The following is a 27,832-nucleotide window of genomic DNA, read 5'->3' as shown; positions in this document are numbered from 1 at the left end:
AGAGCAGAAGAAAAAAAAAACTACTGTCAATGGGGCCCGCCGTACATCTCAGGCTAATAGTCTCATTATCGTTGGCGAGTACATTACCCGCTGGGGGATTCTTTCTCGGTACACAGTCCGTTCCATCAAGCTACGTGCGCGTGGGCTCTTAACGAGGCCACACTGTGTATCTCCCTTTTCCGTTGACAGCAGGAGAATCCCCAGTCTGCGAACTTTGCGGATCCTGCGTACGCACACGGCGACAACGCGTTTGCTACTGTGCTACTGTCACAACCGAGGCGTCGTCAGTCGCGAAAAGGTGGCCCGGGTGATGTACTTATATCCAAGGTAGGTTAATTTGCCGACGATTACATCAAGCATGCATGGTTCCCATTTTAGCTATATTCATTTGGAAATTGTCTCGAAGTTGCTTCTTGTAACCTGTGTCTCAGGGAACTGCAATCGAAAATCGAAGAACATATCCCCATGTGCCAAAGTGTCTTGTTTTTTACTAAGTTTTTGCCACCTTTTAGCCTGAGGCTCGTGTTCACTTCTAATTGGATCCTATAATAAAAATAGCAACTTGGCACGGAGACACAATTTATCCCATGAGGAGTTTCATGGAAAAGGTAACACCTGCGGACGCTGCTGGTCAAATGACATATTTTAATCGGCAAAAATCTAAATCACCGAATTTACCGGCAAGTTCGACCAGCCTGCATTTTCGTAACATTGCAAGATTGTATGCATACCTGCGTTTAACGTTTAGATGCTGTAAATGTCAGTCTGATTTTTTTTATACCGCCAAACCTTCTGTGTCAATACGCGTGATCAGAATTTCTGCCCAGTTCGTTACTTCTGTGTACAGTTGGGAACATTACGAGCATTTTGCATTCTGTGACACGTTCGGATTACTGGGACGGTGGAAGGAGTTGTGCGCGGGCCTTCGACAGCCAATGATTTGGAGGAATCCCCGTGCGGCTGGCCTGGGCGCCGGAAACGGCCCAATGATTCATTTTGAAGTAGCAGTCGGTTCAAGCCCATTCAGCGCAGACCCCGTAATGATGACGCGACGACCGCTGCCGCTGATAAAGTTGTCTAGTGTCCTCAACCCGTCTGAGCCACGGTCCTGTCCAGAATAATACCGGTATCCTCATAAAGCCTCACAAAGTCTATTCTTCCTAAAAAGCAGGTGTTCAGATTTTTCCCATATGTTATATAGAGGCATGAGTATCGAACGGATATTGATGTGCGTATTAAATGTGACGGAAGTGAAGCGAAAAGGAGGACGAGTCAACAGGTACCAGATCGATTGACGCACATGGTGGCAACGTTGTCATTGGCTCGATAAGGTGGGTCACTTATAGTTCCTTACTTCTCGTTCTTGTTTGATTATTTCTCTTATTTGTTTCCAAAGGAAACTCTTCAGTTAGGAGGTGACTTTGAAGCCAGCGCAAACACGGAAACCTCACTTTTGATGTTCTCATTCTAAACTTCAATGCTTGACTGAACAAAAAATCCAGCAGCAACCTTTTCAGACCCCCTCTCTCAAATTTTACCCCTTCTGCTGCAGCAACTTGATACGCCTGGTCGGTTGGGGGAGGGCAACAGGGGCTATGCCCCTCCTCCAATCGGCCCTTGTACTGTTCTGTTCAACCTGTTGGAGCATACAGTCTAGTGTGCAGACAATTCGGGCACTCATCTTGGAGTTACTTGTATCATGACTTGGTCAAACGGTAGTGGAAAACCAATGATAAACCAACAGCTCCGGACTAGTTACTCTCCGTCTGGCGCGAAAAATCAATAAGGTCCTGCTCTTTTATCAAGGGACGATGAAACCTGAGGTGCTTTTCTTTATCGCTAATATGTCAAATGCCAAAAGGTCTCGAGCTATCTCAGAGCTGCTTTGGAGAGTGGGTTTGATTAACAACAACAGCTCTGAAAGTTTGTTGTTGTTGTTGTTGTTTGTAGCTGTTGTTGTTGTTTATAGCAACTGGAAACAAAAAAATGCCCCTTCCTTGCACTCACACAAGAGGAGTTACACACTGGATAATACCCAGAGATATCTTGGTGAGCGCGAGCCGGCGCACTCATTCATCAATATCAGCACTCGCTGTTTGTTTGAATTCTTGGATCTGGCACAAGATGATGGAACACTGCTCAGGCCGAAAAAGGTCATACCGTTATTCATTAACACTCCCATCCCCACCTGTGATCAATCGAAGAGTTACTGTATGATCTCGTCGTCGTGAGCTTATGACTTATGACGCTGCATCTTTCTGTAATGGAACCCGACTAAGTGCAGTCTCTGTTTGCACACCAGAATGGCTGGTATCGACTGCGTTTATAAAAGATGAAATATAAAGTTTATAAACCCACCTCTACTTCCTCGTACAGTTCCCCTGAATAACAAATCGACATGTTTGTACTTTGTGCCGTTGTGCATGCACAATGATGCAAGACTGAATTCCATTTCTTTAAAAATGTAAGGGCGTGGACGAACAGTTTTGAACATGCATGCTTCAAATCTCATGCCATAAAAGTATCTCACACATGCTTGCGTACTACGGCTGTATACTTGACAATAAACTCACAAGTCGAAGTGTATTCACTTGTACAAGTACTTATAGGGCCACCATCAATACCAGTGTTTTGCGTCCTCGTTTGTTGGTTCGTTAACTCATTGGACTACAGCACAGCACCACTGTGACTGATTTGCATTTTAGTGGCACGACAGTGGTTATATTTGATCGGGAAAAAAACAGTAAAACCACGTTCACGCGATTGTCCTGGCGTTCTCTTTTGGAGCCCGAGGGGCGTTCTGGTTCTCACTCTGAACAGTTATTTGGCAATGAACTGTTGATTGTCTTTCATATAAGAATGAATATCATCTTTCAAATGAGTTTTCGCAAAAAAGGCCTACAGTTACAGGTAAGTTAAGTTAGTGTCGAATATATTGAAAGTCCTATTCGCTTAGCAGAGTGTACATTCACAAGCGCATGCTTATGCCGAGCAGTGACTCTGATGACAAATCAAAGAACTGTCCGATCAGCGTTTACATACCTTATGACCGAACCTTGTTTTATGCTATCAAAAAGTATTAATCACGAAGTGCAGACAGCATTTAAATGACTTCTGAAAACAGAGATCCGAATGTAATATCAAGTTCCATGCCTATTTTTTTTAAATTTCTCGCATGAAGAAATTCTTTTAACAGGAAAGTGCAGCTCTCAAGAAAACGACAATCAACTGATGTCATTTCTTTAAAGAGCGTCACCAGTTTATTTTAAGGACCTAAATAGCCCATTCAGTCGGGAGAGTTTTATCTAATTTCATAATCGCACCCCATGCAAATCGCGATGTAGGTACACGACAAGCGTGGTGTCAATCAGAACCATACATATTGAAGTTAATGCACACAGTTGCACGTACGAAATGTTAGTGGTCACTGTTCAGATGGAGGGAGCGATAACCACCTTCTTTCTGGCGCGCAACTAGACAACAAAACCATAAAATCGGCTTCCAAATGACTGCTCTTTGACCTCGGTAAATTATTAATGAAACTCTTGTCTCCTGTGACAGTGAGTCGACAGCAGAAATTTTGAAAAGATGCATATCGGCAGTCATAATTTTGGAAATGACGGAAGGAATTACAACATCAGTTTTTGTGTGACGTGCTAGGCCTGCACCACCTGTTCTTACGCACGCAGCACGGCTGTCATTGCCACAAACAACCGATATCTGCCTGATAAAATCCATAGATAGGGACATTGTGTGTTGCGGTGTTGGCGAAGCGCATTAAGATTGACTTTGACCGTCAATTACAAAGTACAAAAGGTTAATATTGTCTCTGACCGTCTTAAAAGATGTGATAATTGGAACTTAGGGATTTCGTTCCAACTGTACCAGTTTGCATGAAGTTGTATAAGGTATGTAGTGCAGCGTGAATGCGGTGTTAATTTCTTGGCAGAGGCCCAGTATCTCCCGTGACTTAAGCATCATGCCGCCTTCAAACTTCTCAGGCGTGAAATCAACGGTCTTTCCCTTTATAAAGGTGAGTATCCTGCTCAAATGTTTTGTTTAGAGGGGAAAAAAGGCAAATGCTTAATGCTAGTGATGCACCTCATCTTCCCTGTTGAAGAAATATCGACTGACAGATGCTAGACACTTCCGAGTATGTGGCGAGAGATTACACTGCAAGTTTCCCCCTTTCTTTTCTTGTGCAGTGAAACGTCAATATCCGGGGTGGAAATGTGCGATCAATGCGTCATTATGTATAGCCCTCGGTTTTATTCCCGCCAAAATGCCGCACTCTTTCCCTCTGGCTCGAGTCTGAATTGGAACCGAAGGCAAAAAGGGTATTTTTCGCTGACTGAGATTAAATGTCGCATGACATCAGAAAACACTCGTTGTATTTTTGTATTTCATGTAACGCAGTGTACCTGGTGAGTATTCTCGCTATCTTGTGTAATTTCTGCCCTGTCATAATTTAATATGCAAAACCGCGTAATGTATTCGTAATGTTCCACCGCCGGGGATACAATGGAAAAGAATGTGTAAATAGGGCCTACAGAGTGTGTTGAGGAGTTGTTCGACACGCGACGGGGTTTACGGGAGGCAGCCCCAGGAGGCTGAGTATTTACGGTCCTGGTTTAGTCTTGAGATGTAACTATACAAATGAATAAATCAGTGGTGATCATTCATCAGTGTTTGTGGGCAAAGACCCACTGGGGTACAGATAGATAAACATACAAATATAGATGTGACAGTCACGTGACCCGGCCGAGTGGATAGATATTAATGAACCAAACGTTTAGACGAACCTGCTGGGAAGGAAATAACAGACGTATAATGGATGGTATTTCGATGTTGAAAGAGGTCGCCGTGGCGTAATGAATTGGCCTAGTGCTTCGAGCCGCAAGGGTTGAAATTTACTCTCATCAATGGTGAATGGCGAGGTGGATGGAGTGGCAGAAAGAGTGTGCGGTAATTTAACCAAAAAATGGGATGAATGCTTAAAATGTGCCCGTGGTTTATCAGGAGACGGGACGGAGCGGCCAAAACACGATAGTAGCGATCGGATGACATCGTCGTGGCTGGATTCCGACGAGTTTGCCAAGAAGGGGGGGGGGAAAGTGGAATACAGAGCGGAAGGGCCTGGCCGGCATCGATCCCAAGAATGGAACTTGAGCTCCCAATCAATTGATACGCTTCTGAATTGATGGTCTAACATTACCCGACTCCTCTCATCTTTGCCCATGGCAACGGCCCAGGTGATATTTACTGCAAGACAAAAGATGCCGTGGCCAGTCTGCATTGCATGCACGCGCTGTAAACGCCGCGCGGCGAAGGGAAGCGGCACGAATATTAACTGCATGGCCGGCGCTTGGTAATCAGAGATAGACGGAGCAAAGTGCAACGGTGATACCAGATTAAATTTTTAGATGGACACTGTCAAGCGACCGATTACAAATCCCGTCGGAAATGCTATCGGGGCAATGCCGCCCCGAAGATTACCAAGGAGCCATAGAGATACATCGTCTATATAGCTTCAAAAACAAAGTCGAGATGTGTCATTCGTTTTTTTGTCTCCCTGCGGCCACTCGATCTCAGTTAGTCCACAGAATATAGAGGCCCCTAGGCCTAAGGAATGATTTATGTATAGCGTGAACTTCGGAGCGGGCTCCTGAACAAACCTTTACCCGTGTGGAATCACCAGTTTAGCATATGATCGCGTGTTCGAAATGACTAATGAATCGAACGAGAAGAGTTTGACAACTTGCTCGTCAAGGGTTGGCATCGCCGGCCAGCGAACCAGTGTGACAACAGCATAGGCCATTGATCGAGTCATCTGCCCGAGCGACGCACTGACATTTCTGCTCCGCTACAGGTGAGTGGGGACACGTCCATAATGCATCTCGACGCTAAAAACCCTTGGCCACGACATAGGCCGACACAAAGCGTAAAGGCCATCTTGACTCACTGGTACACTCTCTCTTTGATTATACGTGTGCTGTTTCATGATTGCCAAGTCGGTTGAAGAACGTCACTGTTAAGTGTTAGGCCTACCAATTGACTTTGTCATTTTCTGTATACAAGATACATTTCTATATGGGCTGACCACGATTTAAAAGACATAATGCAGTCATTCCACGCCGCAGTGCATGCCTCTCGCTAGAGGAAACATTCATGGAATTGGCCACATGCATTTTTATTCGTGCTAACAATTTTGCGCAGATATTTAGAAGAAAACCATTGATTTAAATACTGGACAATTTTCCTGAGTTAGATTTCAACCTGGCAACTGTAGCTACCCCGAATTGGGTTGTGTCAACCCTATACTTGAAATTAATTCCAGGGGTTGTTTTAACCAAAAATGGTTAATTTAAACCCATTTCCTGTGTGAAAATGAACCAGAAATTAATTCTAAATCCCCCAAACTGGGTTAACACAAATATTTTCTCCTGCGTCGATCTATCTCATTCTATGTTATCTGTTGAATGGGGTGGTGCTAGACTATTTTTAGGTCCCATGCCTCATTTTTTGAAGTGTTGCTTAAAACAATCATGTATAATAAATTACATATTTTAATTTGAAGTTTCTAACTTTCGTTCGGTTATAATTTCACCCGCCCATTTTTTTTTGTACGTGAAGATTACACATTCATTTTGAACTATGACGGGCTGAAAGTTGTTCGTTCAGTTGCATATGATGTAATACTTAAGGCAGTTCAATTTTACGTCACCATACATGGCCAGTAGGATAACGACAGCAGTTGACCTGACTTACACTATTTTGGAAATGTGATATACCTTCTCGAGTCTCCAACCTCCGAAACTTTTTTCAAATACAACGGGGGATTATTTCTCATCTTGATTTCCAGCAAAGTTCTCCCCATGGACCGAAACACTAACAGATTCCTCGTCCATGGTTTTTCCGTATTGACTTTTAAAGTGAACCCAGATGCCTTATTTTCAATACCTCATCACCAAGAAGGAGTTGCCAAACTTCTTGTTCATGTGTTTTTTTTTAATCGTCAATTTGGACGCCTTTTGAAGTTATGAGTTTTTCTGTTTATCGCGCATAATGGCGTGCATGGTTGCTTGAATCCCCTGACCTACTGAACCCTTGCACCGTTTCGTGATCAGCGTACCAAGCGACTTGTTGATTCGAAACCAGAAACTTACCTGATAACATACAGTATTGTGCTAGTGCAAAGCGTTACTAAAGGAGGGCAGAATTCGTAGAGTCCTTATCTTATCATTACATCCAGGATATTTCAAACTCTTCCGAATAATATGCTTGCCCTTGCAGGATTTAAAATTAAAAAAATTAATGAAACCCATTCTTAAGAGGGATAAATTTACAACGATATCAAAACTTAACACAGAAACGGAAATCATCGTGAACTCGCATACATCGGAGTGGGCTCCTGAACAAACCTTTACCCGTGTGGAATCACCAGTTTAGCATATGATCGCGTGTTCGAAATGACTAATGAATCGAACGAGAAGAGTTTGACAACATGCTCGTCAAGGGTTGGCATCGCCGGCCAGCGAACTAGTGTGACAACAGCATAGGCCATTGATCGAGTCAACGGAAATCATCGTGAACTCGCATACATGTCACGATGTTGAGTTGTTGACCCTTCATCCTTTAGGTAATTCCACGTACACGTATGAGTCGACGTATGTAGCGATTACATTTAAGGATTGTTATCATGGTCGTTTATTTTTAGGCACAAAAGATGCAGTCGTAAGATAGAATACAAACAATCAAGTTTGTAAGCATAGACAGATGGGATATGAGCGTATATTCAAGAGGTGTATGACAACGCTTGTTTTTGCACTGAAGAATGTCTGTATTAAAGTATAACCTGGCGGGGGGGACATGTTACTACCCAAGTTTGGGTTGCAGTGTGTCAACCCAATGTTAGTGGTTAAAATTAATTTCCAAAAAGGAACATTAGCTCATTTTGTAGGAGAACAGTGAAGCAGAAATTAATTTGAATTCTCAAAATTGGGTTGAACAACTCATTTTTGGGTAGTTGGGCCTACAGTTTATACCCTCCCTTGGGTTAAATTTAACCAAGGCAATTTTCAGTGTGGGATATGTGAACGAAATAGGTACCATGGCTGTAATAACGGTTCATCAAAAGCTGGACCTACTTTTTTAGTTTTTTTAGTTTTGATGTTGGGTTTGTCTATGCAAAACTGGTCTTTACTGGTATAAGGTATCACAGTTGGTTTACGTAGTGTCCAGTGGCATGGTAAGCGCAGGTAAATACCTAAACACTTCGATATCACGCAAACACATGAATGTCTGTACTGTAGGCCTACTACCAAAAAAATAATGTGATATTTATATTTGTACAAAAAGTAGGCCTACAGCATCACATAATGGGCTCATTGTCCACGGACAATTACGTTCCATGGGGCCATGATCCATGGGTATGTAACAGGGAACCACATATTACGAAAGAAAGAAAATATTGCGAAAGAGGAGGAAGTTTGACATCATGATAATGATAATTTCCACGGAGTTCAGCAACTGTCTAGCCTGAATGCAACGGCAATTCAATTACAACACTGTGTGTGCATGCATTTAATCTGACTTTGTAACTTCCACTCGACCAATCACTTCGAAATCTTGTCTTGCAAAAAGGGTTTCTAATTTTGCGAGGGCGGTTTGATTCGATGGTGTATATGGGAAATGCCGCTATAATTGAATTTCGCGCTGTGCACCCAAACAAAGAGGATGCATCCCCATGACGTTGCAGTCTCGAGGCAACCCACCGAGCAGTGCGACCCATCGTATTCCGTCAGAAATGATCATAAAGTGTGGATACCCCATCTTTTGAATTTTAGTGTCAAAACTCAGCAAACAATTTTTGTTGATAGATTGGGCACATTGTGTGGACGTGGTACAAACGTGAAAATTGACTCAGAATGCGAGTACTTGGAATTATAACGCGGGACATTAAGTCGATACAAATTCTAACCAGAGGTTTCGACAAAAAATTAGGTGGAGCAGGGGAAAACGACTCCCTCCTCTAATCTGGTAAACATCTTCCTCTTCCTCTGTCCGGACTCTAGACTTTTAAGACTTTCCATCAGTATAACATTGAAGATAATCATACCTCAAAGGAACCGACTGGATCATAGTCGGGATTTCCTTTCCAAGTAAAAGCAACAGAAAACAGTTGTTGTATCTGTAAAGCCACATGTCCCTTCGGATACAAAAACAAAACCCAATGTGTCTCGTACGTTTGTCTTGTCGATTTGTGGAGTACTGTTGCACGTAGGCCTATATGAAGAAGTGCATAAAGATCGTCATCTGCACGTCCATGTGGGAATTGTGTTGGAATAGTAGAGTGTACTTTATTTCTCCAAGACAGGCAAATGCAGCAAGTAGAGCATGATGCCTTGAACTGAGACGTATATCCGGTTTAAGGCCTCCAAGGGGGAGTATATTTTGTGATGTTAGTCGGTTGTAACATGGAGGAAGGACAGTTGTAATGGATACATTCGGACAACACATTCCCCAAAGGACACATGGAGGCGACTGTGGCGACGGAAAAGATTTGTGGTGAGGCTTTTTTTCGCCCTAAGTGTCAGAAAATTAAGAAAAGTGTATTCCTGTTCTGAAAAAATATTCCCATTGGGCCTGCCGGTTTAGCCATAACCGTCTCTTCGGCAGATAAAGCTCAAGAAACCGAGGAAGCCGGGGCAGTGCGCCGAAAGTACGCCCTCTGTCGATTATAATTATCAACACACCGCCAGATTTTGTATGGCTCTGTTCGGAACGTGGTTCTGTGTTAATTTGAAATTGTTTGTGTTCCCTGTAAATTGCAATTTCCTGTTTTCCGAAAGGTTGTGGCTTACACAGAAGGAAATAGCAACGGCACTGCTTGTCAGCCACGCTGGTCGGTTTATTTCTTCCCGACGGCGTCTTTTTCGATATTAACGATTTTGTGGCCGCTTCACGCAAAGCGCGGTTATATCTTGGTACCTGTTTCCCCAGCCAATAATCGACGTCAGGTTCTCAACCCTTCGGAGTTTTAATGAAGGTGTCGCGCCTTCACGTTAGTTGTGACACCGTGCAGTGTTAATTGCGAATGTCATACGCGTGTTTCAATGCGCTGTCATTCTCTTTCAATATAGGCACAATGTAACACATGGCAGTCGATAGCTCAGTCGTCAACAATGGTTACTTTCTGGTTCCTGATTCTCGGACAATGATTGGCATTTTACATGTAGGACTACCAGTCGCTAAACGGCATTCAACCATGGTTTGAACAGTTGGTCTAGAGACCTATACCCGACCCATGCCTAAAAATCGCGGTGTTGAGTGGTACAAGGTAGGTCAAAATGTTGCTTCACTGATCATGTGGATATTGCACTATTCTGCAACCAAGGATTTTTCTATTTGTTTTTTCCCAAATCGAGTTATCTTCGCTACCAGTCTGTTCATAGATGTATCTTAGATTTTTTCCGGGTTTAATTCTAGAGTGGCTCATTCATAGAATTCAGTTGACAGTTGAGTTGTGAACATTGCAAAATAAATCCTACTATAGTTTGTCCATTACAATGTGCGGCATTTGCAAGTCTGATTTAATACAACGTGTCATCGTATGTGTTCGTAGTTTGTTTTGTCAAGTTTTCGACAGGTAAATCTTCTGGCACATGCAGATAGCCAGCTAGCCCCACAAATAGAGCTGTAGTGGCTCTCTTTTTACAATCTGTCTCCGTAGCGACAGATAAGAGACAGATTGTAAAAGAGAGCCACTACAGCCCTATTTGTGGGGCTAATAGCCAGCCTATGCTTTTATTGAGGCAGACGGTGTAAATGAATCACCTGCACGTTTATTTGTCAGTTGATCGATTCTCTAATCATTGCTGTTAGGCCTGGTTGATGAAATGACTGATTCTCGAATCATTTCAGTCTCAAATCGCAAACCATGACCAGGCGTTGAAAATACCCGACGAAGATCCGTTTCTGCCTTGGAGAACTTGTAAACAACTTAACAGTGCACCAAGACCAGTCCACCGAGACCTTTCAACCTCGAAATCGTTTATTCAGTTATTCATGCTATTTTGTGCTATTTCCATAAGTTATCCGTTCCTCCGGCAATTTTATCGCCTTTTGATAAGAAACTTGACTCTCATACCATCAGGGAAGGCCCTTCCTCGCGATCACCCGTCCGTCTGGAGACTTGAAAAACTAATGTCATCAATAACCGCCTGCAGCCGGCGTCATTCAGCGCATATTGGTCCGGGAATCTTGGTCATCCGGAGCCAAGCAGTCATACAGGCCACACTCACAACATTATTCAATCTATCAAGACATATATACGGTGGACTTTAATAATTGGTTAAAAGATGTTTTCTTCCCTTTTAACATTTCATTATTAGGAAGTCGTCTCAGTCGTGCACTTGTACACGTACACGATTTTATTCTATGATTTTTTTTCTCTTTGACAAGGTTTCCAGTGTGACTTTATCTGACAACGGTCTGTACTTCAGAATCACCATTGTTACCAGGAGACAATAAAACCCTCCAAGAATAGATTGGGTGGTACTATTTTTAAACGCGACGACGCATCCTATTCAAATAAGGCACCTTGAATAGTCGGCATGATTAGCCGGTCACGGCAGTCACTGGCGAACATCGCCCCGCCGTCAGCACTCATGAGCAGCCTGGGTCATCGCCAGGGTTCGCAGGGCGACATCAGCCGGGCGCTCTTCGGCAAGGTGAAGGGAGTGAACGCTAGCGCGCGGAGGGGCTCCGCCATGGCCGTCATGCAGCGGTCTGACGAGACCGCCATCAAGTCCCAACAGGTGCTGGGATTACGGAACGACGACTGGAACAGGTAGGTTCCATCTTGGCTTACTGTGCGAGGAAATTAGGATATTTCTGCGGACGAGTTCGAGTTTGGTATGAACATAGGCGATCGTTACGATTAGCGGTTGCTAGTTTGTATGTACAACATAATGCCAGGGTCTAAGGTCTACTCTGACGTGCAGCGAGTACTTACGCGAGTCTACGACGCGCGTGGGAGGAGACGTGATAAGAAAAAAAAAATGTCTCTACCAACGACTGTTTTATGTTGTTATTTTTAAAACGTGATAATCTTCACTTCAAATTTATAAAGTACCCTTAGCTTAATGCTTGATAGTCATGTCAATGATAATACGACACCCGTCGTTATGAAAAATTATCTCGATATTATTGCATCAAAAAGGGAAAATTACAGCAACGTATGATAAGCTGTACATCAAACAGTCGCAGCATCCAAGACGATAGTGTCAGGATAAACAAAAATGAAATATTACAGTTTTGGGTTCTGGGTCGAAAGTTACCTTGCTACAGAATGAGTTCAACTTCTGATTTACCACTGACTGGACAAAAATCCACATATCAGATATGATAAACGGTGGCATCGTGTGCATGTTTTGCAAACCGTGTTCAACTTTATTCCCTGCCGCCACTCAACGATCTGTTTGTTTGATCTTCTTCAGTTATGGCCTGCAGCAAGTTTTATTACACCTGTTCATCTGCATGTTTTATCACGCCTAATATTTACATCCACAGTTAAAATAAACATATCTCCCACACATAACCACCTGGGTTCTTTGAACCTTCGACTTCGCCCTGTAGAATTAAGAGCAAATTGAATTCGACATGAACTTCAAAAAATGGCTAAGCTCTTTTTGAACTGATCCAGATATGTATTACAATATATAATGGTTTCAACCTCTACAATATCAAGCAGTATTTTCGCTCGTACAATAGGTGCTGTTACACTGATGAAGTGTGACCCCCCCCCCTTTAAAAAGGATGCGTTGGTTGGCCTTTGGGAAAGAAATATATCTTGAGCACAGGAACTTTGGATTATTGTCATGAATAAGAAGAGGGTTTAATACGTGGGAAATGGCAATCTCTCCTTCCGTGATTGAACTATGTATGCAATGAGTATTTCAGAGAGCGTTTATGCTGCTGTCGCTGAAGGTTAATGCATAGGCAGTTTAGATGCAGGCTGTCTGACCGTTCGCCTCGAATATTGGAAATCGGGATCTAATTCCTTGATGATCTAGGCCTACTTGACACGGTACACGATATACGCTATAGCGGTCTTGAAAGGCAGGTAGACGTGGTTCTGCATGTCCGTTGCACCATAAAAGCTTCGTCCAATTTGTGTTAATTACGAAAACTGTGGTAGCACAGAATATTTTCATCACTCTGATTTTATATGGTCAACTTTCGCTGCCCCGATTTGGCTCCTATCAGCGTCACGATATGCGCTTTTAAAATTTCCATCTTGTTGCAATCTGCCAATCGGCCCCCCCCCCGTCACGCAATCGGGTACTGATGCGGAATACAACGCTAATAAGCATGGGCGTAAATCGCAGGGGGTATATATATCCCCTTTTAGAGGTGGGGGCTGGGCTATTAAATCACCCCCTACCGTTTTGGGGTGAGCAAAATATTAAAGTGGATTGTGAAGAATATTGCCGACTTCCCCACGACTGAAATACGTTCAATATCACTAAAAAAGGGAAAACAATTTTAAAACGTCATAAATATGCCATTCTGATGTAACATTCTGCATGAATGTAATAGAATTACGGATGCACAACAATAGTATGAACATTGACCTCTTTATATAGTCACATGATGTCCCCATCTCCCCCTCCCCCCCCCATTTTCGGCACAGATCTAAGCCACTGCCAATAGCGAATAGCTGCATCATTCGTTTGTTAAAATGTACAGTTTCGGTTTTAATTTTTTTATCAGCGTCCTACACAACTTGACCCTTTTCTAGCTGGAGGGATGCTCTGTGAATATTTTGCATCTTTGTCGATTTTTCATTGCGTTTTTACCTGTAATTGTCATCACAAGGCTAAAATAATGCTTGCTTGTAAATTTTTAAGCTGTCCAGTCGTTTCCTGATCAACCTACTCGCCAAAATCTGTTTAATGAAGTTCATGTTAATGTTGTAAAATTTCATTTATAAATGCCCTATGCCCATGTTAGTGTTTTCCAACAGAAGAAATCAATCTGAATTTTAAGATTAAGTTTTTTAGAACAATGAGAAAAGGCTTGTGTCGTTATCTGTTCAAAATCAGCATTCATTGTTGAGTCTGAGCTTTCTTTTTATTTGATAACAAATATCCATGACGGTGTTGTTGAAGGGAATGCTGTCAATGTAGGACTGAAAACGGCTCTTTAAGCTAACATGCGACATGCAACAGTCGAAGGATGTGACGAGCTCGCTCAGCGCAGAGTAATACCTTTCTGATGTTACTGTGATACCGTAGGCTATATGTACCGTACCCTTCAATTGCATATTGCACCCCTGTGGTGTATGGAAATAGATGGTTCAACTCTTGCCTCTCATTCCTAAATTAAACATTTGTCAAAGTGCTGCACTATAACAGTTGTTTTTTTGTTTTCATTCCCGGAGATAGAGAGACCAAAAAATTAGTCTTCGTTGTCAAAAGGGAACAATTAATGAACTCTCTTTCTGCGCGATACGCAGATATCGTCCAATAAGCTGACATATCCGGGTTAATGTATTGGCTGATTTGGCCTAAGCGTGCACGTGCACATCATACCGACACGGCAAAACTGGATTGCTTCACGAATTCCCCACACAGTGTGGCCGCATTTCGGAAACATTGTCCATGGCAAGACGGTTGGAAAAAGTAAATTAACTGTCCGTATATTCATGTGATCTTGTTACTCTCTTGACCGTCTGGGCCACCACGTGGTCTGTAATTTTAATTCTCCACGTCGCTGTTTGTGTTGCTGGTGTGATGGTTTGTGCTCAGACCAACTCAGATTGATTATTTTTCATAACCATAGCCAGCGAGTCGAACCGTGCAACCTTAAAATTATCACTTACAACGTTTTTAAAATTAACTGTATGTGCTACCACATTGGTGGACACTTCTAGCGATACATTTGCGAAACAAAAACAGCATTAATGAGCTGATCGAGGTCAAGGGAACTTAAAACCATTTGAAATACTTTTCTTGTTAATTGTATAGATCTCATGCTCTTTCGGGTGACTGATGGCGTTGTTGTCGGGATGTCGTTCTGGGAAAACGCTGTCAAATTTAGGAATTTTCTGAAAACATTTAGCGGAAAGGTTAACTTCTTATTGCCTTGCTCAACAATGAAAAACAAAGTAAAAAAAATTAATTCCCTGAAATTGTCCCAGTATTTGGTAACTTTCTGTGAGGTAACTTTGAGATTTTTGCCTGTCACTTTTTTTTCGGCGGGGGAGGGGGAATTCTTCTTAAAGGTTGGTCAAAGTGTAACCCAAATTAACCAACCACGCATGTATAGGCCTAGTACATTGTATTTGATACCAAATGTCGCTCAGAACAAAGTATTGCTCGAAATTTATCCATCAAGTTTTCCTTACCGTAAAGTTGTTACTTTTCATCTCACATACGCCATGCATGATTTATGTAGTCTTCCACATGGTAGGACATGTACATGTACAGACTAAATCAACCCTCTCAACTAATTTCTATTGGCAAAGTGTAATGATCTCTGTGCAAGTTTAAGGTGGGCCCATGTCAGAAAACTTTTGCTCAGCATGTTATCAATATTTGTAGAGTACGAAGAGCGTGGGTACGTGTTTTTTTTCTCGAAATTCAATCTCGTGTTTATCACTTTATTGTTGAGGGGGTTGGCATACCGGAAAATGTTTTGCCAGCGATATTTGTAATCCTGGGTTAAGGCCCAAATAAATATACTTTCACGAAGAGAGTCGAATCTATGGTTGCCTAATTAACGGTACTGTGCTATTATCATCTTCCTCGTTATAGTGTGCAGAAGAAGGTGCTCTCCATTTTCAGAGGCGGGAAACTGGCTCCAGGTGAACTAGACGATCTCAACGAGCAGGTCAGGTAGGTAAAGAGAGTATAGTACATATACATCAGGATACCATAGGGTATTTACATTTGACGAATTGTCAAGACTTGACTGAGTGGAGGCCTGTTTGTATCGTGATTTCGGTTTCAAAAAAGATGTTATCTACCAAGAGCTCACCGTTTATTCCCATCACCGTCAGAAACTCCCATGATGTTTGTGTTCCACATCGAAGTTAAGCGCTAATTTGAGGATTTATGTCGAAAAAACACCGTGCCATGTCGCCATCTTCTTTCTGAGCTTTGCCTTGTAGTTGTTGCTTTGTATTTTCATATCTGTTGGACAACAGTTGTTTAAATATTGATATTGCTAGGTATTCAATCGCAGCACAACTACCGGTATTAGAGATTCAAGGCTGCAGACTATTGCTCATTGAGGAATAGAGGGAATTTATTTTTCAGTGCATGGTTCCATGCGACGTTAAAGGAACTACTACCGAGTACCAATTGCAAGGGGTCTCTGTACTATGCCATTGATTCGGCTATGCAAATTGCCTAAATACTCACGCTCGTGATTGGATGTAAGTTGCGCAGTAACCTCTTTTGTGTGAGACGCTATTCTCATTGGTCAATGTTAGGTATACAGCTGTTCGTGTGTCTTTTATGTCCAACTGTTGATTGTTTGTATTTGCAGGGCCGCGTTGAAGTCAGAAATTGGTGAATTTATAACAGATTACTACAAGGTAAGAAACTCGTTATTTTCGACTACGTGACACGTCGGGCAGGGCAAAAATCCAAAATTAATTTACATGACAGAGAGATGCGATAGATAAGTACATCTGTTAAAATGGTATTTAATGGCAGACGTATCAAACGAATAGTTTTAATTGTTCAAACTTTGAAAATACAGAAAGTTTGTAACAGTTTTTTAAAATCATGTTTACCATCGGGAAATTTGATAAAATACCTATCAAGGATACAGATGCTTATATATATTAATCCAGTGGCTCATATTCTTCTTTGTATTATTCATTGACAGTTAATAACTGGGCAATCTTAATCTGTATTTTGAAGTATAAACATTTTAAACTTTATTTTGGGAATCAGACAGTTAATTCCTCAGTTATCCTCGTTTGGGGAGTCTTTGAGTCTCTTTACATTACATTGATAAATAAGTTATCAGGTATATTGATAACCATGAATTAAAAGTCTTTCTTCGCTAACAGTACTGATGCTAAGTTCAATTTACCTTACAGTTCAACGACGCTGAGTCTTATACATTTTATGAGAAAGTCTGGGGAAACAATTGAGTGATATTCTGCTTTTATAAATGAGAATTATTATTATTCATATCAACGTATTGCTAAATAAAAACAATATTCCTCCATGGTCAGCGCGATAACGAAACTAATCACATCTGTTCTTGTTTGGAAACAATTAAATATTTCATATGTATGAAAGATTATTTCGCCAATGACAAAATGATGATGATGCGCCTGCATGGCATAATATTGCTTCCGCATTTATATTGTGTTTTGTATGTCTGTTGAAATCCCCCTGCTCATTCAAAATTCAGCAACGTTCGCTTGATTATGCCCCAAGCGAATTTCGGCAAATGCAGGCGCTAGGTATATTGTGTAATAGTGTGTCTGTTGGTTGTCAACACACTATCGCGTTGAATTGGTACGCATTCTTGAAACGACGCCGGTAAGGTTTGCGGAGATCGGTCGCGTTTTCGATTTCAGACGAGACCTCCAGCGATGCACTGTTTCATTCCTGTTCGATCTGTTGTCGGCATGCTCGGCTTGAGCCGCTTACGTGACTGCATAGCGTCATGTCGCGGAGGGGGGGGGGCCGGGCAATGAAGCTGATGCCGAACGACAAATGCACTGTGAAAATGCAGCAGCCGAAGCTCAGCAGTGAATATATACACACCTGTGTAAAATAGACGGCTGTAGACGACGCAAGGCGTGGGTGGGAGTGGCCATTGTGTGTGAAAGGATCCGGCCAACAACATTGTTCCTTGATGAAAATAGATCGCGGTGTGCTCGTGCATTCAGCATGTTGCTTTCAATAATTTTGTGTGTGTGTAACATCTTATCACTTCTTTTTCTAAATGTTAAAAACTGCAGTGACCATGGCGAGACACATAGAAATATCACAGGTTGATGATATGAATAAGCACAATCTCCGTCAGCATGGTTCCTGTCATAACAGGAATATACGCTAATTCCCTGATGATGCTGAGTAATGATATAGTCACCTTGGTAAAAGCCTGAAGCCACACAGCGCCAGTACATTATTTTTCTTTTCTCATCATCAATCCGTCTTAAAAACCATTGCTTCAGCCATGAAATCCGGCCTTTAGCCATTAAAAAGAGGAAACCTTTCTATCGAATTATTATAATTATTATCGAATTATAATAATCGAATTATTATTGAATTATGTATTATGATTCTATTACAACGAGTTCTATCAAACGGGCTCATCAACGGGTGACCATTTAACGGAAAATATTAATTGCATGTCGGATAGAACCAAATATACAGTGGGTTGTCATTTCTTTCCTTTTCTTGTAATGTATCATTTTCTAAGTAATTACCAGTCTGGGAACCATACTGTGTCGTATCTACTTCGTAATCTATTTATGCTTCACTCCATGGCTCAAACCAGGCGATGCATGGGTGATTTGCTATATTTTCGTCTCCCAAGGTTAACGAAACGTGTCTTGCCAGCTCCCGTCTGTAGCCCTCTCAGTTTCTACGCAAAATCCGCATCTTCGCCTGTTCAGTGGGAGTCAAATTCATGTAATTAATTTTCTAGAAGGCGGGGGTAGGATTTTTTCTGAAAGCTGTTGAGCCAAAGTCTATACCATCCCTACTGATATTGTTGACACATGGGAACTCCTGCAGTTAATCAAGCAGAAGTACTGAAGTGTCACCTTCATTCTCAAGGTTTGGTTTAATAGTGTGTTGAGAAAAGCATGCAGCGTAGTTGGTGAGCACTATGCGTTCCAACAACGTGACCCGGAGACAGATGCAGAGATTACACGGGACTACTGCCATGGACGTCAATAATTAAATGTCTGCATCGAATGGTGGAGGCCTTATGGTTTGGTTTACAGTTGTTCGTCCTCCTCGGCTTAGTGGAAAAGCCATGCTCTTCCCATGGGGAGCAAAGGCGGGGGGGGGGAGTCCCATGGGGAAGACTCCCCAGCAACGCCACTGCTTCGGCTCCAAATTAATGAGGACATTGTCACATCGAACACATTTAGAATGCTGCCCCAGTCCTCCAAGTCTATGCAGCAGAAAATGGGCCGTCAGTTTGGAGCTATCCTTTCACGAGCCTCCGAGTCCAAGTATAATGAGTCTGTTCTTTTGACGTCACAGTCGTGCTTTTCCTGCAAGTAGCTGCTAAAATATGACTGGCCGTCGGTGTACAAAGTAAAACCATTCACAAAATCCCACGCAGCTGTCAGAACACCAAAAATTAATTACTACTAAATACTAAATGAAAATACAACCCTATTTGTAGTATTTCAAATCAAAGAGACAAAATGTCCATTTTGAACGAATTTGAGGTAAAATCGAAAAACCAACCAATGGTGATATTTCTGTAAACCTTGGCCGCCCATGCAAGTCGTAGGCAAAATGAGAGTGATCTATTTACGAAGCTGCACTTTGAAGCCTGATGTTGAGACAGTGTCCACGTTCTCTCTATAGGCTAAATTGTGCACCAAGCGCACCCACTGTTTTTTTAATCAGACCAAAAGATACAATTTGCAATCGTTTTACCCATTTCAGTTAGTTTTTGTCTTCCATATCAATCAGTCAAGTCCAATAGTGGGACGAGAATGGTCGTCACCAATTCTTCATGTACTCCCTTTCCCAGACATTTTATAGCCATTTATTTCCCGTCAGTCGTCGCCCATTAGTTTACAATACTGAATGGTTTTCTGCACTTGACCTTTTGCCCGTTGTTGGGGTGCATGGCGTGCTCAATTTTGTTGTGGGAGTGAGCAAATGCAAAGTTTAAATGCAGCAGTTCTATACACAAAGTCAAATTCGACAGCTCTGTTTCATGGAATAAAAAAAAGTCAGTTGAGTGGAAATCTAACGAAAGTTTAAGAACAGTTCAGGATAATCTATGCGATCTGAGATAGACCTCGATTAAATCGCCCCTCCGAATATCTAGCGCGTTGCTGACCAAAAATATACAGGCTATTTGCCTGTGCTCAGAGTATTTCCTTTTAGGGCCAAGGACAGATCAAACAGAGTAAACAGAGGCAGCCTATGAGGCCTGAGCTGCAGCTTGGTCCGTGGACTAAGAGAGGGCTCAGTTTTTCTAGCAACGGCTCCTTTGGTCGGAACTGCACTTCGCTGGTTTACAAACGACTATGAAATGCACGCTTCACGGGCGCGTCGCTACCAGCAAAATGAACATTCCCGACCAGTATGGATGAGGTGGTACCTTTGCTCAAGCCGGATATTCTTAATGTACCGGTAGTTGTTTTGAAAAATTTATCATTTTCTGGACGAGGCGGGTTCCCACCCCTGAATAACCCTTGATTCGCCCACTTTGAACCTTTTCTTTCCCAATTCTACCTGCAGAAAAACCTCCTTCGCCGAGGAATGGATCTAATGTACAGCTCCATAATTACTGAAGACGGTAAGCATGTTGTCAAAGGCTTACAAAACCTTTAAAAAAACCACGCATTATAGTCTTGTCTAATGGTCCGACCAACAAGTTAGTCACGTGCACTTGTATGCAACCAAATGCTGGGTCGACCCAACCGCCTGGTTCCGGCCTAGCCATGATTATGGAGGACTGAGAACAGTCTACTCTTCGTGCCGGGTGTTCACGGATCCGGTGATGTTTCATTGGTACTTCCCGGCGGCCCTCTCTAATGGCGAAGATATTGGGGTTTTGTATGGATGGGCTGACTGTCACTGAACAGTGGCTCTGTAGTTATCACCATTGGTGGAGACAAGGCAAATAATGACTATTGACTGTGTTACCATGGTCACGGGATTCGTCTGTAATAATAAGCGAGCAATGAAGGACACGCCTCACAGAGCGATGTGCAGATGTAGATGGTTTCGGCCCAGTTGCCAAAAGAAATTCGTTGCTGGCAACTAGGCGCCTTCTCATGTTTACACATTGGGCCCATAGCCCGAGCTGTGACTGCAGAAATCGTGAAGAGGCTACAGTGCTCAGTCGTTGTCTAAATGACATACACGTGACATCTTTCTAGCTTGATATTCCCCAAAATTGTCGACAATGTCATTATCCATTTCATTGAATAAATTGTCGGAGATATCTACCGCTTCTGTTTGGGTCTGTTCTGGTCCATTTAGTTTTAAAGGGGCACTTGCTTAATGGTACCGTCAAATATGTGCTGTTATTATAATTTAGAAAAAGAATTACTGGAATAAAAAAAGTGCGGTAGAAGACGTTTCTTTTCACAGCCAAGAGGCAGACTTATCACCACATCTTCATGCAGTGATTGACAAAAAATGCCGCTGGGAATGATCTTACTGCTATTACGCTCACGAAATGTGCCATTAGCGTGTCATAAAATCACTTGCCATCGAGCATTGACTTGCCGCGCCGAGCGCTAGATGAAGATGTTTCTAAATGGGTTTTCGCTGACGAGAAATACGATATTACACATACACAATGCACAGTGTACATGCAGGCCTATACTTGCAGATCACGTCCGAATTTGGTATCGCGTAACTACGGCGCTTCTTACATACATGCATGCAGGATGCCTTCGCTGGGGATTTTCCCATGCCGCATATATAATTTGCCGTTGAAAAGATGAGCCTTTCGCTCCTGTGGGAAAAGAATTACCTGCCGGCGCGGCAAATCGTGTGGAAGGAAATTATTTTATCCAACTGGATTCGTGCTGCTGACAGGAGATTGCAAGTGCCATGCATGATGATAATCAAGTTTACAGACGGCTGTTTGCGGTATGGGAAGCGGGCGATTAAGGAAATCTGTATAAGACTCAGTCCAGAATAATCAATGGTATATAACGATAATACAAGTCATGTATAGACCATGGAAGAAAAGTATACTTATGCAGGGTTATTCATTTCAGAAAAGATTAAATCACAATAAAGAAATTATTGGAGAAACCTAGAGGAGATTGTTTACGTTTTCCAACCTCGTTTTCACACCCGCTAAATGGTCTTGTTTAGAAGTCTACACGTGTCTGGCGAAGTCGACCGAGGACAAAATGAATATAATTTAGTACCCCTTTTTTATTTTCTTTCTTTTCCTTTTTTTTGGGGGGGGGTTGTCTAAGTGTTGACAGTATTGGGGTATATAAGTTAAGTGCCACACTGGTTATAATCTCGATTCGATGTATTTAGCAGGTGTTCGTTGATTGTTTGTTTCCAATTAAACCCCCATACAGGTCCCCAACTTTTAGCCAGTTTGGCCAAACAATGGAATAAATTCTTCTGTGAGGTCCTTCCCACCTTGCGAGCAATATTCTGTCCTGTTCAGGTAAGTACAGCAGCAGGTGCTCTGACCAGGTTTTTCTCTTCACCGGTACAGTTATCTCTGGCGTATCCGCAGGTTTTGAGTGCGGGGGGAATGATTTTTTCCCCCGAAAACAGCTCTCTTCATCCCAAAGGAATCCTAACCCTACGAAAGTTGCTAGTACCCTTTCTTAAATTTTGGCGCTTTCAATGGAAAAAAAATAGCAACGTGTCCTGGATACGCCATACTATTTTGCCATCATGACTGATCTTTGTCGAGGTAGTCCTTGTTGGTGACAATCAAAATTTACTGTAGTACATATGATAAAACTGAGCCAAGGCAGTGGATAGACTGATCATTGAATGTAGTTGACATTAAATAAAGAGAGTTCTGTACGATTATCAATGTTAAGGTTTATTCTAAACTTTGCTCAATCCAATACAGTCTGAATTTGGAATTAACTGCACTTGATAATGATCAAAGTGCCGGCGTCATTTACTGTTCAGTCAGTCAGTCTGGGTAAACAAATGAAGGCGTGAAACCGTTTTTTTAAAAATCAGGTTTACTGTTGCTAATAAATGTATAATATTGTCATTTTTCTCACCAAAATCCCCCACAGACAAAAGGACTGACGATTTTACAGTTGAGCCTTTTGGGGTTTCGGGACCACATTGTCTTAAAGCTGCATACACTCAAGGGTGAGTTTCATTAATGGCTTTGACAACAATGAATCATTCTATGATGCCTGTGGAACTACGTTTTACAAATTTTGCACAAGGTTGTCTGTTGTGCATAATTTTTAGTTATAACTTATTTCAGAAACGGCGGAATAAAACATTAATCTACATTTATACCATATTAAAAACTTACCACAAGGAATTTTAATAAGGAAAGAAATGTTCACATTACTGCGTGGAATAATTAAACGAACCTATCGCTCGTGCCATAAAATAAATGTACTTTTTTTTCGAGAGCGTTTAACCTTAACCCTAAAAGTGCTTGGGTGGAATCTGCCCCCTGACATTTCCGATTTTATCGCAGTAATTTTTTTCTGGAGCTGAGTCCTGAGGATTTTTTCGGTAACTCTTTGCCATCAGTTTGACACCATTTTTGTGAAAATCGATAATACCGTTCTCGTAGAGCGCCCAGTTTCCAAAACAGATCAGCCAAAATGTATACTATCCAGTGCCGTCCTCTGTGCGCACTGCCGGCTGACACGTGTATGGTCTTCAAGTTGCCTTAGAGGATGGCCACAATGCATTTTTACAGACCTACACAATGCACCTTTACATCTCAGTTAATCTCATTTTCCATTTTTCCACTACTTTTAAATAATGGTAGTTTGATGTCTTTTTGATTTGTTGGCTAATGAATATTTCCGTATGAGCAAAACTGTGATGTCATCCCGGGAAAAAGAGAATCGCAATATGACAGATTGAGTTGAAATATCACATTTGTACTGATAAGGAGTATCTTTACATGCATACTAAATTTTAAGATAAATCGGATAAAGGCCAGCTGAGTTCTTAGGGGGTGGAATCCGCCCCCAGCTGTGAGATGGACAAAAATAACCCAGCTCTTGCAGAGTTAAGTTTGTACTAATATACACGCAGTTGTTTTGAACGACGAAAAACGCAATTAGTTGTACGCATTTTACGAAACACTTCTCAAGTGCATGGAGAACTCCTTCCCACGACCTCCAAGCATCTAATACAGACTTCCTAACTATGTACGATGTACATGTACTTGACCAAGGCATGCATCCAACTTTCTAGGATCAGCATCACCGCCCGTCGATTGGAAACCAGCGTAGAAGCTGTTCGAGTTTATTCCATGAACATGTGGTAATATACGGTATCCTCTACAACACAGACGCCCTCTCGGCCGATCGAGCGGCGGTTCCCAACGAGATAGTCCAGATGCTGTTGCACCTACAGAGCGTTCGCGAGAGCGGCTACCCGTCAGAGGAACACCTCCATATTGAATCCTTGGTTGCGAAGGTGGTCTGCCCCTACCTAGGAACGAAAGGCCTGTACCTGGGAGGAGATGAACCCGTAGTGGCCGCCAAAATACAGCAGCCCATGGTCCACGACTCCATGCGAAGGAGACAGGGCAAGTTTGAACAACTCTTAGGTCGAGTTCGGGCGGCCAGTTCTTGACACGGGTTTCTTGTTCTTGCGCTCGAACGGCGGGAACACGACTCAAGAATTCTGTTCTCGTAACAGGATCGCACACCACCTCCTCGTCAGGGTTTTACAGGAACACACGGGAAAAACTCGTGAGATTTTGATTTTTGAACAGCTACAAAAAGCAAAGAGATGGCTTCCAAAGCCATAGACAATGGAAAATTTTGCAAAAATAACATTAGTACTTTTCCGTAACACAGAAATGAATGTTCCTGTTTATATAGAAAAGAACTCAGCCCATCCAAACATTATCTCTCGAACAACGTAGCCCACATGGACGCCGCCATGTTGCATGTTGCTTGTCGATAACCGGCGATAACCGGTTGTTTGTTCCCGGCGTTCGAGTGGCCGACCCACGAACAACAAATCGAGCTGTTCGTGAATATACAGGAACAAGCCGCCCGAACTCAGCCTATTTTCCTCGGCATACTTCATCAAACAAGACTTCATTTCCTACAAATCTCATTGTATGATTCGGAATTCGTGCAGGACTGTTTTTTTTTAGTGGTTTGTTAGCATCATAGGTATATGACTGTTTTATTCTCTGTAAGCTCAAGGTAAATCAATTACCGAGATTTAAGTTTGATTTTGTGTTTTGATTGTCAACACCATCAGAAAACGGCAGAGCGCATCGAACCAGGCCGACTAGCCTTCAGTTCACTGAACCGCCCTCATCCCGCTCCACCAGCGACATCCTGTCTTCACCCCTCCGTGACACCCCGACCATGTCCCCGCGGGAGCACTCGGCTAGTCTCGGTGCCCTCCGGAGATCACCGAACACGCGCCGCAGGGGCAGTCACCAGCTGTCGTCGCTGGAGACCTTACTGGAGGACGAGAAAAAGCGAAGCCACGAAATGACAGACCACGAGTGCTGATCACGACGATTAGTGACGATAATCGTAAACATTCCATGGCGACAGGCCAACAAGCTCAAATTCCGCCCAGCAAGCAGTTGCATTGACTGGCGAATGACGGTATTTGCTGCGTCGTTAATCGCTGAATAGTTGGACTTGCCATTTTCCTCAAGTTCTTTATGACAGTCAGAATATTTCCTTTTCCGTGACCTGCACAGACATTAAATATTACTGTTCCACCTTTGTTTGGTTTATCGTTTGTTTGCTCACAGTGACTTTGTTTTTCGTTAAGTTGTTTCTAGTTCCAGCATATCCTGGCTTCGTTTACGATTCGAGTCTCAACGGTGTGGCCCCACCTGTGACCTATTGTTGACTTTATTGGCGTAGTAATTCACTTCATGTTACACATTTGTTATTAAGGTACATGGTGACCCAAATTGGATCATCATGCAGTCAACTTCAAACTTGGTCCAACATTGTCCATGCATCCCTCTAACACTTCAAAGACATATGCAGAGACTGACTACGTAACTTCACACAGCCGAACAGGCTAGGTCTCTGCTGACTGATACATGAATACAAGGAAAGTTCATATTTTCACTCCCAAAATCATTGTGATCGCAACATGTTCAATTACCATTTTGTATATAGACTTATGGAAAATATCTATGGCTAGCTCTCCCCTATCCCTTCAAAACAAAATACTATGCAAATTGGTAATTCTCAATATTCACTCCTGGTCAGTTAAGTTTTTCACTATTTATTCAGCTTGCCCACTTACGTCGCTTCAGAACCAATTATAATTTTGAATGTATATTTCAAGAAATTTACTGTATAAAATATGCCCGTTTGTGTTCTGTTATATGAACAAGAATTGAATAAATTATTTATGTAAATTTTGTGAGGTTGTTAAAATCTCTTGTGAAAGAGCTTGGATTTTTTTCCCGTGTCCACCTGCTATTATTATAATTGAGAGTTACCACAGGCCTGTAACAATGTCTGACCAGAGCGCAAAAAGACATCCCCGCCCATTTTCATCAACTCTACTGTCTACAAGAAACATTTTTTTCCTGCACCCATGCACCTGAAATAGACAAACATCATTCACTCGCTATCTTTATCCATCTTGAGCGGTTTTAGCCCCCCCCCCCAAACGATGGTAATCCTCGTTGGGCAGAGATCCAGTTTACGGTCTGGTAGATCAGGGGAGATTTTCCACATCTCGGCTTCGTCTCCGTGTCACCTGTCAGTGTCGTTTCTGACATCGAACCAACAGAAGGAGGCCATTCGATGGGTCCTTCAGCCACGGTAAAAACACTGACCAAGGCGGACTATCGCTACATTTTACTCTCTAATTTCTGAGCGGTGGGGCACCACGGGGCACTCAGGCCTCGAGGGTGACCCGCTGTTGGGTCGAACCGAAAGCATTTCCATCTTCGGGTGGACAGCATGGTACACGTACTTCGATGCTCCGAAAGCCAGAAACTGCAGTCTGGCAAAAGGACAAGCGAAAGTTCCGTGGGCGGAGACTCAACAATGATGCCGACCTGACACTAGTGCGCCCTCGTACGGCTGTCAGCTCGGCCTTATAACATTATTTTATGAACATGACAAAGTCCGATGTTCTAACATGGGGTGGAGGGATCGGGCAGGTCAAATATCTGGGTTAGAATAATCGAGGACAAGCATGGCGCAATGGGTGCATAATTATTATGGACAACAGTGGATGACCTGCGAAAGGTTAGGTTTTTCACATGGCAAAATTGCACACTTCTTTTGAACGTCCAAGGGGTAAGAAATAATAATATCTGTGTAAACAAATGTGTAACCAAGCAACAACGTAACTAGGGTGGAACTTTAAGGATGGGGACTCTGGGGGTACGCACACGTGGGAGCTACACACCTCCGCTGGGGGAGGGGGCACGTGGTCGCCATGGGGAGGGTGGTTTAAATAAACCAAAGATCGCATAGCACAACGTAAAGCAAAGCTATACGATCTTTGGTGTAAACGGAGCAAAGCTGTTTATAGAAAGAGTAGCGCCAACTTCAGATTTCGGAACTAAAATTGCTGTTGATTGGGAGTGCACTAAACCATGCAGCTATTGTGTGCTAGTTGTCCGTGTGCACTGATGCATAATCCACCATTTTGGTTCCATCAATTGAGCCACTCATCTCGTAACTCTCGCTTTCAGCTCTGAAACGGGGTCCTCGTCAGCGCTACCAGTGTCCAGAAGGCCTAGGCATTTGTAGAGAGTCAGTGCTTTTCTATCTCTCCTTTTTACATAAATCGTGAATTAGAAATTGAGGGTCCATCCTACCAAATGCATGCGTGTCTAACACTTTAACTTCAGAATTGATAGTGGCGGGCATGCTCCCTGTGAATTACCATCGATGTTTCTCTATCAGCAAATGAATTTTTCATTGAACGTAATTCTT

General features: G+C 42.5%; 1 protein-coding gene across 6 annotated transcripts; it reads left to right on the top strand.

Annotated features, from left to right (window-relative positions):
* Positions 1-178: 178 nt before the first annotated feature.
* Positions 179-26,311, top strand: LOC110991236 (proline-rich protein 5-like). Of its 6 annotated transcripts, none has more exons than XM_022256527.2 (9): positions 179-327; positions 11,464-11,851; positions 15,822-15,902; positions 16,558-16,606; positions 20,475-20,532; positions 22,289-22,380; positions 22,976-23,054; positions 24,229-24,468; positions 25,158-26,311. In XM_022256527.2, exons 2-9 carry the CDS (start codon positions 11,616-11,618, stop codon positions 25,415-25,417), a joined length of 1,095 nt encoding a protein of 364 aa, XP_022112219.1. In that variant the 5' UTR covers positions 179-327; positions 11,464-11,615; the 3' UTR covers positions 25,418-26,311. The 6 variants fall into 6 exon arrangements, with proteins under 6 accessions (XP_022112219.1, XP_022112221.1, XP_022112216.1 ...); XM_022256529.2 differs by lacking the exon at positions 179-327 and adding an exon at positions 1,111-1,331; XM_022256524.2 differs by lacking the exon at positions 179-327 and adding an exon at positions 3,449-4,033.
* Positions 26,312-27,832: the final 1,521 nt, after the last annotated feature.

This window comes from Acanthaster planci, linkage group LG03 (genome assembly GCF_054643075.1).
Source record: "Acanthaster planci isolate LZ-2023a linkage group LG03, COTS_SCS, whole genome shotgun sequence".
NCBI lineage: Eukaryota > Metazoa > Echinodermata > Asteroidea > Valvatida > Acanthasteridae > Acanthaster > Acanthaster planci.
The sequence above is the reverse complement of the archived record's forward strand: the minus strand, read 5'-3'. Positions and strand labels throughout refer to the sequence as shown.